General features: G+C 46.1%; 1 protein-coding gene across 1 annotated transcript in view; it reads right to left on the bottom strand.

Annotated features, from left to right (window-relative positions):
- The window catches only part of LOC138259173 (probable carboxypeptidase X1), a 267,238-nt gene that overhangs the window by 223,593 nt on the left and 24,588 nt on the right, over positions 1–19,057 (bottom strand). Inside the window, exon 2 of the mRNA XM_069206773.1 lies at positions 3,574–3,681. Within this exon, the coding sequence (XP_069062874.1) occupies positions 3,574–3,681 (108 nt within the window). The remainder of the gene's footprint in view (positions 1–3,573; positions 3,682–19,057) is intronic.

Raw genomic sequence — 19,057 nt, 5'->3', positions numbered from 1 at the left:
GGATATCGGTCATCGTTGTGATGTGGACGGGATATCGGTCACCGTTGTGATGGAGTAACCTGTCTGCTAAAATCTAAATCACATTATTTCCTAATGGGATTCATATTACAGCAGACGGGATATCGGTCATCGTTGTGATGTGGACGGGATATCGGTCACCGTTGTGATGGAGTAACCTGTCTGCTAAAATCTAAATCACATTATTTCCTAATGGGATTTATATTACAGCGGACGGGATATCGGTCATCGTTGTGATGTGGACGGGATATCGGTCACCGTTGTGATGGAGTAACCTGTCTGCAGAAATCTAAATCACATTATTTCCTAATGGGATTTATATTACAGTGGACGGGATATCGGTCATCGTTGTGATGGAGTAACCTGTCCACTAAAATCTAAATCACATTATTTCCTAATGGGATTTATATTACAGCGGATGGGATATCGGTCACCGTTGTGATGGAGTAACCTGTCCACTAAAATCTAAATCACATTATTTCCTAATGGGATTTATATTACAGCGGAAGGGATATCGGTCACCGTTGTGATGGAGTAACCTGTCCACTAAAATCTAAATCACATTATTTCCTAATGGGATTTATATTACAGCGGAAGGGATATCGGTCATCGTTGTGATGGAGTAACCTGTCCACTAAAATCTAAATCACATTATTTCCTAATGGGATTTATATTACAGCGGATGGGATATCGGTCATCGTTGTGATGGAGTAACCTGTCTCCTAAAATCTAAATCACATTATTTCCTAATGGGATTTATATTACAGTGGATGGGATATCGGTCATCGTTGTGATGGAGTAACCTGTCCACTAAAATCTAAATCACATTATTTCCTAATGGGATTCATATTACAGCAGACGGGATATCCGTCACCCTTGTGATGGAGTAACCTGTCCACTAAAATCTAAATCACATTATTTCCTAATGGGATTTATATTACAGCGGATGGGATATCGGTCATCGTTGTGATGGAGTAACCTGTCTCCTAAAATCTAAATCACATTATTTCCTAATGGGATTTATATTACAGCGGAAGGGATATCGGTCATCGTTGTGATGGAGTAACCTGTCTGCAGAAATCTAAATCACATTATTTCCTAATGGGATTTATATTACAGCGGAAGGGATATCGGTCATCGTTGTGATGGAGTAACCTGTCTCCTAAAATCTAAATCACATTATTTCCTAATGGGATTCATATTACAGCGGACGGGATATCCGTCACCCTTGTGATGGAGTAACCTGTCTGCAGAAATCTAAATCACATTATTTCCTAATGGGATTTATATTACAGCGGACGGGATATCGGTCATCGTTGTGATGGAGTAACCTGTCTACTAAAATCTAAATCACATTATTTCCTAATGGGATTTATATTACAGCGGACGGGATATCGGTCATCGTTGTGATGGAGTAACCTGTCTACTAAAATCTATACCACATTATTTCCTAATGGGATTTATATTACAGCGGACAGGATATCCGTCACCGTTGTAATGGAGCAACCTGTCTCCAGAACTCTAAAATCAGGCCCTATGTTTGCGAGACATTGGTTGGCTGGTGAACTTGCAAAGAAATTTGTAGCTATGCTGTCTGGCATATGATGGGGACAGATAATGTCAGTGAAAGAGGGTGAATACCTCAGACGATGACCAAGTACTAGAATATCATGGTTACTGTGGACACTTGGCAGCAGTGACTGTCATGTTATGTGTATATATGGGCACATGATGGGATTTACTGGCATATAATGGGCAACAACTGCACCTGAGAACACGACGGCGATAGCAGTAAAAGTGAAGGAGATGCATGGGAACATGATGGCACTCATTGGCATAAATGTAACCACTTCACATAAAGTAATAGAATTTGACCTATGGATAACTTAGTGTATTTTATGACAATATTCAACTGACATCTGGAAAAGCTGAAATGTGTGAGCCAATGAGCTCTTCTACTGATGGCTTTATTCAGAGTTGGATGCAGAAACCCCCTGTACACAACCCTGCCAAGTTTCCCAGGTCCATGCGTAATGTGCTGCTCCAGTCCAGGTTTTTACTTTGAATTCTTGGACTTGTGGTCTTATTTATCACGTTATAGAACAGGACTACAAGTACCAGAATTCAGAGGAAAAAATCCAGACTGAAGGAGCACATTGTACATGGACCTGGTAAACTTGGCAGCTATGTGTAGGTGAAATGCAGTTGTGCCCTTGCACCAGATTGTAACTTTTGTGGTAAACAATGGGGCCGACCATGTGCAAACGGTTTTTGAGGCTGGCTAGTCCTATGTATAAAAATCATGAAACACAGCACAGAACCTTCAGAGTAAACAATAACACCACCTGTTTACAGTCATATTTTGCGTGTCTATCTCTCACACCTCCTCGTCCATCATACTTGTAGGTGCTTCACCCCTCTTGGCAGTCACAAATGGCACCAAAATACTTCCAGCATAATATTTCAATCCAAACAATAAAACTATAGCAGCCGTCTATCAGTCATACTTACATAGTGTATATTTGTTTTAAAGTTCCACGACAGCTATCACGTTTAGAAGCAATGTGTTGGCCAGCTTGGAGGAGTAAAAAACAATGATACAATATGCACAATACCATTCCAAAATGGCTGCATAATAAACATTGCACTGGACAGTCATTTTTGAATACTAAAGTGTGTGATTTATCTCTGTTTTACTGCTCCAAGATGGCCAACACAATGCTTTTAGACATGGCAGCCATCTTGCAATAGTAAATACAAAACTCTGCAACCATGCACTTCTCTGTGGTGTAGAGGGCTACCTGTCTGGAAATGAGCTTTGGCGCCCCACAAGGGAACATGAAGCTCTGTATATATCCTATAATGCAGGAAATGTCCTATCTTGGCTGTGCCTTCAATATGTGGATGTCCAGAGCTCTAGGCTTCTCATGCATCGGGAAGTCTGATGTGAAGGATCTTTGGAGAAGATTGTCTCCATAAACCCATAGGCGTGAGCTGCGAGAACACCTTTACTCCTGGAGGCATGTTGCAATGTGAAAAGCTACAAAGAGCAGTGCTTAATTTGTGCTTGTTGTTTCCGGTGCGGGGCACCAGCACTTATTTTTGAAGGCCGGCACTTATTTTTCTGCCTCAAGCATTTACTGTGAGCAAAAGGCACACATAGGAATGACAGAGGAAGAGAAAACGAAAAAGCGTCACAAAGGGAGAAAGCAGAAAGCTGAAAGAGTGAGCCTAAGGGGCAGGAGGTGGCTGTAAATGGATTGAAGAGGCTCGAGGTGGCTTCAGGATTACCCTGCCTCAGTATTCCGTATTCCCACATTTAAATGCAGCAGCCACGTGTTTAAGAGGAGGACTTTGGGCACCGGATATTTTTAACTAAGCAATGACAAAGAGTAACTCGAATAAACTGAAACATTAGCCTGTCTCCACTCTTCACTTCCATAGTACAGATTTAAAACTTAACAGACGTTTCCTGCTAAAAGGAAATATGTAGATTGATTGAGCTGTTAAAATACATATTGTATTAATATCCATTTAAAAATATTTTGTACATACCTTTTGCTATTTTTTCTTGGGCTCCAGCTAAAGTAGTTTTTTTCGGTTTCTTTACAACCTTTTTCACTGTCTTAATAACCTTGACTTTTTTCTTTACAACTGTCTTTCCTAGAAAAACAAAAATCAACCAGAAATGTGAGAATACTTTAAACCTTCATCAGTTAGTATTTATACAGACACTGGTAGGATGGTGTTAAAATTATGCAGTGTGCAATGTACAGTCATACGAACAACCTCAGTTAGGGTTACATTCATAGAGGAAACAAAGTAAGGCAGCTTTTAAAAATTGGGGTTGCCAGTAGGTCTGACCTGTAACTGAAAGTGCCTCTTCCGTCACTGATAAATAGAGGCACAAAATGTGTTACAATGCATGCACTCTGTTGTGCTGTTCACAGTACGCCCAAATTTATAGCGTAGCATGACGCTGCACCAAAATTGGCAGCGCCGCCCTCCATCATGTTCACAATGCAGGGATGCACCGTATTTAAGTGAATACGGCGCACCCCTGTGTTGTCCCCTGCAGTGGCGCTAACTGTAGCTGCCTACGCAGGCATCCTTGCACCATCGTGCAAGGATGTGTGCGTTGAGGGGTGTGATTGTTAATGTGCGGGACATAAACAATTACTAATGGCGGTTTGGCACTTCTGTGTGTGCTGCACAATGCAGAATGCACAGAAGTGCCAAAGCGTCATTTTGAAATGATTGTTTATGTGCAGGAAGGGACACCTTCCCGCACATAAACAATCATGTCTGGTATTTTACTCTTTCTACGCGTGCTGCAGAATGTAGCACAGATAGAAAAATCAACAAACAAGGAGGAATAAAAGCATCCTCGTTGCGCCTTGCTAACACCACCCCTGAGGTGACATTAGATTTTTACGCTACCTCAGGTTTACGAAATCTCGTAAATCTGGGGCAGCGTCAAAATGCAATGGGTGGCACGCCCACAGCAAGACCCATTACACGCACCTTCCATGCAAAGGGCTGCGCGTGAAGGGGCTCGTATTTACAAGGTGGCGTCAAGCTACAAAAAGTGGCTTAACGCCACCTTGTAAATATGGCGCAGGCATAGCACCACCAGAGGGTCAAGAAAAGTGATGCTTCAGTGGCGCTAGGGGCTCATAAATATTCCCCTTTATATTTTATACAGAATTGCGCATGCAATGTAAGTGTTTGCAGTGAATGGTGCGTCATTACATAAAGAGGCATGATGCATAATTTGGGAAATACTGTGTGTAAGAAAATGCCTCCTTGGCATGATTACCCCCTGACTTTTTGCCTTTGCAGATGCTAAGTCATGATTTGAAAGTGAGCTGGGACCCTACTAACGAGACCCCAGCACCAGTGTTCTTTCCCTAAACTGTACCTTTTTCTCTCCACAATTGGCACAACCCTGGAACTCAGGTAAGTCCCTTGTAACTGGTACCCCTGTTACCAAGGGCCCTGATGCCAGGGAAAGTTTCAAAGGGCTGCAGCATGTCTTATGCTACTCTAGGGACCCCTTACTCAGCACATGCACACTGCTTCACAGCTTGTTTGTGCTGGTGGGGAGAAAATGACTAAGTCAACATGGCACTCCCCTCAGAGTGCCATGCCAACCTCACACTGCCTGTGGCATAGGTAAGCCACCTGTCTAGCAGGCCTTACAGACCTAAGGCAGGGTGCACTATACCACAGGTGAGGGCATAAGTGCATGAGCATTATGCCTCTACGGTGTCTAAGCCAAACCTTAGACATTGTAAGTGCAGGGTAGCCATAAGAGTATATGGTCTGGGAGTCTGTCAAACACGAACTCCACAGCACCATAATGGCTACACTGAAAACTGGGAAGTTTGGTATCAAACTTCTCAGCACAATAAATGCACACTGATGCTAGTGTGCAATTTATTGTGAAATACACCCAGACGGCATTTTAGAGATGCCCCCTGAAAACATACCCGACTTCCAGTGTAGGCTGAGTAGTTTTTGCCAGCCTGCCACACACCAGACATGTTGCTGGCCACATGGGGAGGGTGTCTTTGTCACTCTGTGGCTAGTAACAAAGCCTGTACTGGGTGGAGGTGCTTCTCACCTCCCCCTGCAGGAACTGTAACACCTGGAGGTGAGCCTCAAAGGCTCACCCCTTTTGTTGCAGCGCCCCAGGGCATCCCAGCTAGTGGAGAAGCCCGCCCCTCCGGCCACTGCCCCCACTTTTGGCGGCAAGGCTGGAGGAGATAATGAGAAAAACAAGGAGGAGTCACCCACCAGTCAGGACAGCCCCTAAGGTATCCTGAGCTAAGGTGACCCTTACTTTTAGAAATCCTCCATCTTGTAGAAGGAGGATTCCCCCAATAGAATTAGGGATGTGCACCCCTCCCCACAGGGAGGAGGCACAAAGAGAGTGTAGCCACCCTCAAGGACAGTAGCCATTGGCTACTGCCCTCCCAGACCTAAACACACCCCTAAATTCAGTATTTAGGGGCCCCCAGAACCTAGGAAACTAGATTCCTGCAACCTTAACCAAAAGAAGGACTCCTAATCTGAAGCCCTGCAGGGAGGACGGAGACGACAACTGCTTTGACCCCAGCCCTACCTGCCTGTCTCCCAACTTCGAAGAAAACTGCAACAGCGACGCATCCAACAGGGACCAGCGACCTCTGAAGTCTCAGAGGACTGCCTGCAACCAAGGACCAATAAACTCCCGTGAACAGCGGCCCTGTTCAACAATCTGCAACTTTCTTGCAACAAAGAAACAACTCTAAGGACTTCACGTTTCCCGCCGGAAGCGTGAGACTTTCCACTCTGCACCCGACGCCCCCGGCTCGACCTGCGGAAAACCAACACTACAGGGAGGACTCCACGGCGACTGTGAGCCCGTGAGTAGCCAGAGACGACCCCCCTGAACCCCCACAGCGACACCTGCAGAGAAAATCTAGAGGCTCCCCTTGACAGCGACTGCCTGTAACAAGGGACCCGACGCCTGGAACCAACACTGCACCCGCAGCCCCCAGGACCTGAAGGAACCGAACTCCAGTGCAGGAGCGACCCCCAGGCGACCCTTTGCCTAGCCCAGGTGGTGGCTACCCCGAGGATCCCCCCCCTGTGCCTGCCTGCATCGTTGAAGAGACTCCCAGGTCTCTCCTTTGCTTTCAATACAAAACCTGACGCCTGTTTGCACTCTGCACCTGGCTGCCCCTGTGCCGCTGAGGGTGTACTTTCTGTGCCTGCTTGTGTCCCCCCAGTGCCCTACAAAACCCCCCTGGTCTGCCCATCGAGGATGCGGGTACTTACCTGCTGGCAGACTGGAACCGGGGCACCTCTGTTCTTCATTGAAGCCTATGTGTTTTGGGCACCTCTTTGACCTCTGCACCTGACCGGCCCTGAGCTGCTGTTGTGGTAACTTTGGGGTTGCCTTGAACCCCCAACGGTGGGCTACCTTGGATCCAACTTTGAACCCTGTAAGTGTTTTACTTACCTGTGAACTTAACATTTACTTACCTCCCCGAGGAACTGTTGGTTTTTGCACTGTGTCCACTTTTAAAATAGCTTATTGCCATTTTTGCCAAAACTGTACATGCTATTGTGATTATCCAAAGTTCCTAAAGTACCTAAGTGAAATACCTTTCATTTGAAGTTTTACTAGTAAACCTTGAACCTGTGGTTCTTAAAATAAACTAAGAAAATATATTTTTCTATATAAAAACCTGTTGGCCTGGAGTAAGTCTTTGAGTTTGTGTTCCTCATTTATTGCCTGTGTGTGTACAACAAATGCTTAACACTACCCTCTGATAAGCCTACTGCTCGACCACACACCCACAAAATAGAGCATTAGAAATATCTCTTTTTGCCACTATCTTACCCCTAAGGGGAACCCTTGGACTCTGTGCATGCTATTTCTTACTTTGAAATAGTACATACAGAGCCAACTTCCTACACTGTGTAAAATAAGTACCATGAAATTCCAGAAATTACATGAACTATAGTGGCATGATTTTAATTATGACCAGACCTATTTCAATTGCACATTTTCTGCGCTATTTAGAAAGCGTAGGCTCTTTTTGAAGATTGGCACAGCAAAGTGAGGATGTTAGGAAATGGTTGAGCCAGCTGCTGCCGGGGCCTTCTGTATGAGTTTGTCAAGGACTCATCATATTCTTTCTCCTTAGAACAGCGGTTCCAAACTTTTTCACTTCTGTGGATCCCCACCATGTCAATACTGGAACCCAGGACCCCCCCCTCCCCGAATCATTATTGGAATGCGGGGATCCCCCAATGAGTCATTACTCAAAGCTGAGGACCTAATCTGTCAAAAATGTTAAACTTTCTAAGCAGTCGCGGCCCCCCTGTGAAGGCTTTGCGGATCCCCAGGGGTCCCTGGACCACAGGTTGGGAACCACTGCCTTAGAAGATCCTGGCTCCTGCCCATTAGTGAATATCACTTAGTTTCATTCTCAGTCACATGTGCCAGTTTCCCTTCCATTGTAATGAGAAAAACTGTATGAATGACAAACTAATGTATGAATTTTAGCATTAAATGCTCTAACTGATTTAAAGTGGAAGCTTTGGTTTGGTGAGATTGCAATTGTTCTGCATTTTGTTTTGCATATCTGGTATTCTGCATTAAATGCATGTTAGATTTGATAGGTTATCCCGAGTGTTGCGAATCGCAAGATATGTTTAAGAGGTACGCCAGCATAGCCTGATCAGCTGAGATAGCTCGGTGAGCTCTAGGTGCTGCTTTTGTGCAGGGATTGTCACTGAATGTGAGAAGTCCACTGATGACAATGTGCCCTGGATAGCAAACTGAGAAGTTAGCCGAGTTAGTGACCATTGCGAACCATTGCATGAATGAAAGAACGAGAATGTTGAATCAAAACTGATGTCATTGAAACTACAAAACATGCAACAAACAGTAAAAGGAAGAAGGCGGGGCCTCCCAATAGGGGGAGGCGAACGGAGGACAGGGCAGAGGGAGAGCGGGAAGGGGCAATAGAAGGGGCAGTGGAGAGACTTCAGGAACTGGAGGATCTTGGTTTGCATGTGGACAATTGAGACATTGGGAGTGGCTTCGTCCAAACACAGTGTGCAGTGTACCAGGTCTCGCGAATCCTCCCCTCCTTGGATTTCACTATTTTACGCATAATTCACATCCTGAGTTTTAGGACAGCCCAAGAGTTTATGGATATTTCATGCAAGCCCTAATACCAGTAGATCAGAAAGGTCCTTATTTAGACCACTTTATTCATGGTAAAGGGACCACTTGCATCACTGACAGTGGGAAGAGCCGCCCTGCCTTAAAACCCCCTGAGTTTCTCCCATTAACTCTCTCAGACTTGTCTATAGACACCAATTTGCTGCCAACCACATCTCTGATCATGTCTCTGTGTCCCTCAGACCCATCACTGATCAGCATCCACAGGAACAGGACACTTCCACAGGTGCCAATGATGTTGGATTCATAACTTTGATGGAACCTGTAAAAATCAAGATGGATCCACAGACAAAACTATCCTGGGATTCATCCTGTGATAGCTGGTTTGCTGAAGCAGGGGGTGCCGGTACCTATTGTTAGTGGGTGTAATACCCCCATTTTTCCCAATTTGAAAGGTGGATAAGGCCAATGTGTACAGGTTCGTATGGACTTTGTGAGCGATAAATAATGTGGTCATCCCTAACTTCATTGTGGTCCCCAACCCGGCCACCATCTCTTCCTGCATCCCTATGGATGCCCAGTGGTTTACTGTAGTAGACCTTCGCTCTGCCTTCTTTTCCATCCCCATACATGAAGACAGTTAGTTCCTTTTGCGTTTTCATTCCAAGGGTCACATCTTTCGTGGTGAAGGCCACCTCAGGGATTTACTGTAGGAGGCTGGACTGGCTTGTAGTGAGTACCAAGGGGTACTTGCACCTTGCACCAGGCCCAGTTATCCCTTATTAGTGTATAGGGTGTCTAGCAGCTTAGGCTGATAGATAATGGTAGCTTAGCAGAGCAGCTTAGGCTGAACTAGGAGACGTGTGAAGCTACTACAGTACCACTTAGTGTCATATGCACAATATCATAAGAAAACACAATACACAGTTATACTAAAAATAAAGGTACTTTATTTTTATGACAATATGCCAAAGTATCTTAGAGTGTACCCTCAGTGAGAGGATAGGAAATATACACAAGATATATATACACAATAGCAAAAATATGCAGTATAGTCTTAGAAAACAGTGCAAACAATGTATAGTTACAATAGGATGCAATGGGGAAACATAGGGATAGGGGCAACACAAACCATATACTCCAAAAGTGGAATGCGAACCACGAATGGACCCCAAACCTATGTGACCTTGTAGAGGGTCGCTGGGACTATTAGAAAATAGTGAGAGTTAGAAAAATAACCCTCCCCAAGACCCTGAAAAGTGAGTGCAAAGTGCACTAAAGTTCCCCTAAGGACAAAGAAGTCGTGTTAGAGGAATAATGCAGGAAAGACACCAACCAACAATGCAACAACTGTGGATTTCCAATCTAGGGTACCTGTGGAACAAGGGGACCAAGTCCAAAAGTCACAAGCAAGTCGGAGATGGGCAAATGCCCAGGAAATGCCAGCTGCGGGTGCAAAGAAGCTTCTACTGGACAGAAGAAGCTGAGGTTTCTGCAGGAACGAAAAGGGCTAGAGACTTCCCCTTTGGTGGACGGATCCCTCTCGCCGTGGAGAGTCGTGCAGAAGTGTTTTCCCGCCGAAAGAACGCCAACAAGCCTTGCTAGCTGCAAATCGTGCGGTTAGCGTTTTTGGACGCTGCTGTGGCCCTGGAGGGACCAGGAGGTCGCAAATTGGACCAGGAGAGAGAGGGGACGTCGAGCAAGACAAGGAGCCCTCTCAGCAGCAGGTAGCACCCGGAGAAGTGCCAGAAACAGGCACTACGAGGATGCGTGAAACGGTGCTCACCCGAAGTCGCACAAAGGAGTCCCACGTCGCCGGAGACCAACTTAGAAAGTCGTGCAATGCAGGTTAGAGTGCCGTGGACCCAGGCTTGGCTGTGCACAAAGGATTTCCGCCGGAAGTGCACAGGGGCCGGAGTAGCTGCAAAAGTCGCGGTTCCCAGCAATGCAGCCCAGCGAGGTGAGGCAAGGACTTACCTCCACCAAACTTGGACTGAAGAGTCACTGGACTGTGGGGGTCACTTGGACAGAGTCGCTGGATTTGAGGGACCTCGCTCGTCGTGCTGAGAGGAGACCCAAGGGACCGGTAATGCAGCTTTTTTGTGCCTGCGGTTGCAGGGGGAAGATTCCGTCGACCCACGGGAGATTTCTTCGGAGCTTCTGGTGCAGAGAGGAGGCAGACTACCCCCACAGCATGCACAAGCAGGAAAACAGTCGAGATGGCGGCAGGATCAGCGTTACAGAGTTGCAGTAGTCGTCTTTGCTACTATGTTGCAGGTTTGCAGGCTTCCAGCGCGGTCAGCAGTCGATTCCTTGGCAGAAGGTGAAGAGAGAGATGCAGAGGAACTCGGATGAGCTCTTGCATTCGTTATCTAAAGTTTCCCCAGAGACAGAGACCCTAAATAGCCAGAAAAGAGGGTTTGGCTACCTAGGAGAGAGGATAGGCTAGCAACACCTGAAGGAGCCTATCACAAGGAGTCTCTGACGTCACCTGGTGGCACTGGCCACTCAGAGCAGTCCAGTGTGCCAGCAGCACCTCTGTTTCCAAGATGGCAGAGGTCTGGAGCACACTGGAGGAGCTCTGGACACCTCCCAGGGGAGGTGCAGGTCAGGGGAGTGGTCACTCCCCTTTCCTTTGTCCAGTTTCGCGCCAGAGCAGGGCTAAGGGGTCCCCTGAACCAGTGTAGACTGGCTTATGCAGAATTGGGCACCTCTGTGCCCAACAAAGCATTTCCAGAGGCTGGGGGAGGCTACTCCTCCCCTGCCTTCACACCATTTTCCAAAGGGAGAGGGTGTCACACCCTCTCTCAGAGGAAGTTCTTTGTTCTGCCATCCTGGGCCAGGCCTGGCTGGACCCCAGGAGGGCAGATGCCTGTCTGAGGGGTTGGCAGCAGCAGCAGCTGCAATGAAACCCCAGGAAGGGCAGTTTGGCAGTACCAGGGTCTGTGCTACAGACCACTGGGATCATGGGATTGTGCCAACTATGCCAGGATGGCATAGAGGGGGCAATTCCATGATCATAGACATGTTACATGGCCATATTCGGAGTTACCATTGTGAAGCTACATATAGGTAGTGACCTATATGTAGTGCACGCATGTAATGGTGTCCCCGCACTCACAAAGTCCGGGGGATTTGCCCTGAACAATGTGGGGGCACCTTGGCTAGTGCCAGGGTGCCCTCACACTAAGTAACTTTGCACCTAACCTTTACCAGGTAAAGGTTAGACATATAGGTGACTTATAAGTTACTTAAGTGCAGTGTAAAATGGCTGTGAAATAACGTGGACGTTATTTCACTCAGGCTGCAGTGGCAGGCCTGTGTAAGGATTGTCAGAGCTCCCTATGGGTGGCAAAAGAAATGCTGCAGCCCATAGGGATCTCCTGGAACCCCAATACCCTGGGTACCTCAGTACCATATACTAGGGAATTATAAGGGTGTTCCAGTAAGCCAATGTAAATTGGTAAATTGGTCACTAGCCTGTTAGTGACAATTTGTAAAGAGAGCATAACCACTGAGGTTCTGGTTAGCAGAGCCTCAGTGAGACAGTTAGGCATCACACAGGGAACACATACATATAGGCCACAAACTTATGAGTACTGGGGTCCTGACTAGCAGGGTCCCAGTGACACATAACAAACATACTGAAAACATAGGGTTTTCACTATGAGCACTGGCCCTGGCTAGCAGGATCCCAGTGAGACAGTGAAAACACCCTGACATACACTCACAAACAGGCCTAAAGTGGGGGTAACAAGGCTAGAAAGAGGCTACTTTCTCACATTTACGGAGTCTGCGCCAATCTTTTCCCAAGCTTAAAAAAGAACCTCGACGCATCGGTTTCCCCTTGGATTCTGCTTCAGTTCAGTATGTTGATGGCTCAGCTTGGCATCTGTGGCTTTAGATCAGTGCGAAGTGGCCTCAATTTACCTCCTCACCGAAATGGCCAACAAGGCTCACAAGACTTCAGAGGAAACATGCAGTTCTTGCAGTTCTGCCTCCCCCGAGTCTGATACCCTGGGTATGAAATCTAGGCCAGCGAACGCCACCTGCCCGCGATCACATCAAGCCATTTGTATGTTAACCCGTGAAATGACCTTTGCCCAGTTACCTACTTTCCTGGGTATTGATTGGTACTGTAGACAACTGATCCTGAGCAACGCCATTATGGCAGAATCCTTGCAAGTTTATGTCAAAAAGGACACTCCTGAGCCCTTGCAGTGGTCCAAAGAAGCCAAGTGTGCTGTTGTACAAATAAAGCTAGTATGGGCTTCAGCAACACTTTTGAACTTTCTAATTATACTTAACCATTTACTTTGTATTGTCGTGGATGCAAAGGCTACGATCTTGAGGCACTGGTCCAAGACCGCGGGGATCAGTAAAAAAACTGAAACTTGTTATTCTGCAGCCTTGAACCCAGTGGCGTCTGGACTCCTACCACGTCCCTGCCTTGTGGCTGCCACGTCTCTGCCATGTGGCTGCCACGTCTCAGCCATGTGGCTGCCGTGTCTCTGCCATGTGGCTGCCACGTCTCTGCCATGTGGCTGCCACGTTTCTGCCACATCTCTGCCATATGGCTGCCACGTCTCTGCCGTGTGGCTGCCACGTCTCTGCCGTGTGGCTGCCACGTCTCTGCCATGTGGCTGCCACGTCTCTGCCGTGTGGCTGCCACGTCTCTGCCATGTGGCTGCCGTGGCACTTCTTGTTTAAGCCTCTGAAAACTTATTGATTTCCTCTTTGGTTGTTGCTGTGCCCCATGCTGCTGTCTCTCTTCTCCTGTTCAGCAAAACCAGCATCTTTCTACAGACAGGTTGTCCCAGTATAAAATGATATTGCTGTCCGCTTCTCATGTTACTCTTGTGCGTTGTCGCACCCCGAACCCCGCTTCTCTGACGTGGTGTGCCTTAATATGTACTTCTATTATTGAATTGCTATCTTATTTTTATACCAACCCAATACTACTAAAATCCTGGCATGCCTGCTATGTTTCCCACATTTCTAATGCACCACAGACATTTTATTTCATGTTGTACAATTGTACTTTGTCTACAATGTGCAGAAAGCATAGACTCATCCTGTGACTGTGACAATGAAGTCAGAGTTTTAGAAACGAGTGGAGTCCCTACATCCACAAAGAAAAATGGAGTAATTTTGCTTTGCCATAAAAAATTATCAGTCAAAGTTCTGTCTCAGGATTCAGATTCAGAAGGTAGATAGCTCTTTGTGAAACTAGTTATTAATGGAATCACACTGACTATTGGTAACATTTATGGTCCTACTCAATCAGATTATCTTTTTTGGCCTAGCGTTATTAAACAATGTATGCAATATAATGCTGATTTTTTTCTACTTGGAGGGGATTGCAATCAAATTATTGACCCTTTTATAGATAGGAAATCCACAGTCAAATTTTCTCCCCACAAAATGCATAAACAATTCAAGGCACTTCTATCACAATGCAATTTAGTTGATTCATGGAGAATTTGTAATCCTGATAGCAAGATTTTTCATTTTATTCTCCACCTCATGGCTCCTTATCTAGACTTGATCATATTTTTATTTCAAAATCACTTTCCCAAAACCTCATTAATTCCTCCAATGAACCCATGGTTATATCTGATCATGCAGTCATAACGGATTATGATTTACTCCTGGTGCAGCCCAAGTCCAATAGATGGAGATTTAATAATTATTTGTTGCTTGATTCCAAATTTTCCACATCCTTTATTGCTTTTGCAGAGGAATTTTTTTAATTCAATGATGATTCGCATATCTCCCCGCAATTGTTATGGGATTCCTTTAAGGCTGCAACTCGTGGGCATAACATTTTAATTTTGTTTCTAATAAAAGAAAAGCTTATAATGCACAATACCAATCTCTACTTCTAAAAATTAAACGTTTAGAACATCAATATTATTCCTCTTCCTCTCCCTTTAATTTGCGAGAATTTATTCAAGCAAAACTGCAATTTAAAAAATTGGCCTTGGATAATGCCTCTTCCTTTCTTTTACGCAGTAGTGCCCGCTATTATGAAGGTCGAACTAGATCAAGAAAACTAATTGCTAATTATTTAAAAGCCCGGAATCAACGCCACACAGTAAAGTCCATAACTACAGATACCAGTTGTGAGAAAGTAGCCTCTTTCTAGCCTTGTTACCCCCACTTTTGGCCTGTTTGTGAGTATATGTCAGGGTGTTTTCACTGTCTCACTGGGATCCTGCTAGCCAGGGCCCAGTGCTCATAGTGAAAACCCTATGTTTTCAGTATGTTTGTTATGTGTCACTGGGACCCTGCTAGCCAGGACCCCAGTGCTCATAAGTTTGTGGCCTATATGTATGTGTTCCCTGTGTGATGCCTAACTGTCTCACTGAGGCTCTGCTAACCAGAACCTCAGTGGTTATGCTCTCTCTGTATACCAAAATTGTCACTAACAGGTTAGTGACCAATTTTACCAATTCACATTGGCATACTGGAACACCCTTATAATTCCCTAGTATATGGTACTGAGGTACCCAGGGTATTGGGGTTCCAGGAGATCCCTATGGGCTGCAGCATTTCTTTTGCCACCCATAGGGAGCTCTGACAATTCTTACACAGGCCTGCCACTGCAGCCTGAGTGAAATAACGTCCACGTTATTTCACAGCCATTTACTACTGCACTTAAGTAACTTATAAGTCACCTATATGTCTAACCTTCACCTGGTGAAGGTTGGGTGCTACGTTACTTAGTGTTTGGGCACCCTGACACTAGCCAAAGTGCCCCCACATTGTTCAGGGCAAATTCCCCGGACTTTGTGAGTGCGGGGACACCATTACACGCGTGCACTATACATAGGTCACTACCTATGTATAGCGTCACAATGGTAAGTCCGAACATGGCCATGTAACATGTCTAAGATCATGGAATTGTCACCCCAATGCCATTCTGGCATTGGGGAGACAATTCCATGATCCCCCGAGTCTCTAGCACAGACCCGGGTACTGCCAAACTACCTTTCCCGAGGTTTCACTGCAGCTGCTGCTGCTGCCAACCCCTCAGACAGGTTTCTGCCCTCCTGGGGTCCAGCCAGGCTTGGCCCAGGAAGGCAGAACGAAGGACTTCCTCAGAGAGAGGGTGTTACACCCTCTCCCTTTGGAAATAGGTGTCAGGGCTGGGGAGGAGTAGCCTCCCCCAGCCTCTGGAAATGCTTTGATGGGCACAGATGGTGCCCATCTCTGCATAAGCCAGTCTACACCGGTTCAGGGATCCCCCAGCCCTGCTCTGGCGCGAAACTGGACAAAGGAAAGGGGAGTGACCACTCCCCTGACCTGCACCTCCCAGGGGAGGTGCCCAGAGCTCCTCCAGTGTGCTCCAGACCTCTGCCATCTTGGAAACAGAGGTGCTGCTGGCACACTGGACTGCTCTGAGTGGCCAGTGCCAGCAGGTGACGTCAGAGACTCCTTCTGATAGGCTCTTACCTGTGTTGCTAGCCTATCCTCCTTCCTAGGCAGCCAAACCTCCTTTTCTGGCTATTTAGGGTCTCTGCTTTGGGGAATTCTTTAGATAACGAATGCAAGAGCTCATCAGAGTTCCTCTGCATCTCTCTCTTCACCTTCTGCCAAAGGATCGACCGCTGACTGCTCAGGACGCCTGCAAAACCGCAACAAAGTAGCAAAGATGACTACTGCAACCTTGTATCGCTGATCCTGCCGCCTTCTCGACTGTTTCCTGGTGGTGCATGCTATGGGGGTAGCCTGCCTCCTCTCTGCACTAGGAGTTCTGAAGAAATCTCCTGTGGGTCAACGGAATCTACCCCCTGCAACCGCAGGCAACAAAAGACTGCATCACCGGTCCTCTGGGTCCCCTCTCAGCACGACGAGCGTGGTCCCTGGAACTCAGCAACTCTGTCCAAGTGACTCCCACAGTCCAGTGACTCTTCAGTCCAAGTTTGGTGGAGGTAAGTCCTTGCCTCCCCACGCTAGACTGCATTGCTTGGTACCACGTGATTTGCAGCTGCTCCGGCTCCTGTGCACTCTTCCAGGATTTCCTTCATGCACAGCCAAGCCTGAGTCCCCGACACTCCAACCTGCAGTGCACAACCTCCTGAGTTGTCCTCCGGCATCGTGGAACTCCCTTTTGTGTCTTCGGGTGAGCTCCGGTTCACTCCTCTTCCAAGTTCCTGTTCCGGTACTTCTGCGGGTGCTGCCTGCTTCTGTGAGGGCTTCCTGACTTGCTGGGCGCCCCCTCTGTCTCCTCATCCAAGTGGCGACATCCTGGGTCACAGTAGCATCCAAAAACCCTAACCGCGACCCTTGCAGCTAGCAAGGCTTGTTTGCGGTCTTTCTGCATGGGAACACCTCTGCAAGCTTCTACACGACGTGGGACATCAATCCTCCAAAGGGGAAGTTTCTAGCCCTCTTCGTTCTTGCAGAATCCACAGCTTCTACCATCCGGTGGCAGCTCCTTTGCACCCTCAGCTGGCATTTCGTGGGCATCTACCCACTCTCGACTTTGTCGCGACTCTTGGACTTGGTCCCCTTGTTCCACAGGTACTCTCGTCCAGAAATCCACTTTGGTTGCATTGCTGGTGTTGGTCTTGCAGAATTCCCCTATCACGACTTCTGTGCTCTCTGGGGAATATAGGTGCACTTTACACCTACTTTTCAGGGTCTTGGGGTGGGCTATTTTTCTAACCCCCACTGTTTTCTTACAGTCCCAGCGACCCTCTACAAGCTCACATAGGTTTGGGATCCATACGTTATTCGCATTCCACTTTTGGAGTGTATGGTTTGTGTTGCCCTATACCTATGTGCTCCTATTGCGGTACATTGTAACTTTGCACTGCTTGCATTACTTCCTTTTGCTATTACTGCATATTTTTGGTATTGTGTACATATATCTTGTGTATATTTGGCATCCTCATACTGAGGGTACTCACTGAGATACTTTTGGCATATAGTCATAAAAATAAAGTACCTTTTCTTATGATATTGTGCATATGACACCAGTGGTATAGTAGGAGCTTTGCATGTCTCCTAGTTCAGCCTAAGCTGCTCTGCTATAGCTACCTTCTATCAGCCGAAGCTGCTAGAAACACCTCTTCTACACTAATAAGGCATAACTGGACCTGGTACATAGTGTAAGTACCCCTTGGTACCCACTACAAGCCAGGCCAGCCTCCTACACTGGTAAATCTCTCTTTAAGTATGATGATATTTTAGCTGAATTCGTCAATTATTATCAAACACTCTATACTCCTGAATCGGTCCTGTGTTCTTCACAGCTAGATGAGTATTTAAAGAAAATTCCAAATCCCAATATGACTTTATTTGATGTTTCTTCTCTTGAAGTAGATATTACTTTGCCAGAAATTCTTAATGCTCTTCATTCTCTTAAAAAAGGTAAGACCCCTGGCCCAGATGGCTATACTGTGGAATTTTTCCTTCATTTTTCACATTTTCTACTTCCCAAACTTTTATTGCTTTTCAAGTTTTTCAGAGAATCAGGATATACATGGGGGACGTTTCAAGAAGCCACTATTTGTCTTATCCCATAGGAGGGTAAGGATCATTCTTTTTGTAAAAATTATAGGCCAATTTCTCTACTTAATACAGATTATAAAGTTTTTGCTAAATTGTTAGCCTTACGTATTGATCCTCTTTTGCCTGCTATGATAGGGAAAGAACAAACTGGATTTGTTAATGGTAGACTTGCTTCTGATAATTCTAGAATATTTTTTAATGTACTTAGTAAAGCATCCACTCTTTCATGCTCCCTTGCAGCAATTTCCATAGATGCTGAGAAAGCATTTGATCAAATAAACTGGTCTTTTCTATTAAAAGCCTTAGCTTGGCATGGCCTATGGTCCCGTTTTATTTCGTTTATTTCTTTGCTCCATCATTCCCCAATGGCATCGGTTTTAGTCAATGGAAAATTGTCTAAATATTTTTCATTAAGTTCATCAAGGTTGTCCGCTTTCTCCTCTCTTATTTATCTTAGCTCCAGAGCCATTTTTATCCTGTATTAGAAATAATATTAAAATTGAGGGGGGGAGGTGACCAGAGCTGTCTTTCTGACATGGCGTGCAGCCTTGAGATACACTCAGTGGAAAACCACTATTACACACCAGACCCCATTATGGGCGGGAAGATGGCTAAGTGCAACAGCATCACTAGAGGAATTTGCAGATTGGGATCGGTTGGGCATCTCCTTGGTGGGCAACGTGTGGAAAGGGGAGACTATGAAATCCTTTCACGACATGCAAGTAGACTTTCAATTAAGCCAGACACAGTTCTTCAAATACCTCCAGCTCAGACACGCCCTGAAGGTTCATCTACCATCCACCAGCCCCTTACCGGAGTTTAGCCCTCCTG

This window comes from Pleurodeles waltl, chromosome 1_1 (assembly GCF_031143425.1).
Source record: "Pleurodeles waltl isolate 20211129_DDA chromosome 1_1, aPleWal1.hap1.20221129, whole genome shotgun sequence".
Classification (NCBI taxonomy): domain Eukaryota; kingdom Metazoa; phylum Chordata; class Amphibia; order Caudata; family Salamandridae; genus Pleurodeles; species Pleurodeles waltl.
The sequence above is the reverse complement of the archived record's forward strand: the minus strand, read 5'-3'. Positions and strand labels throughout refer to the sequence as shown.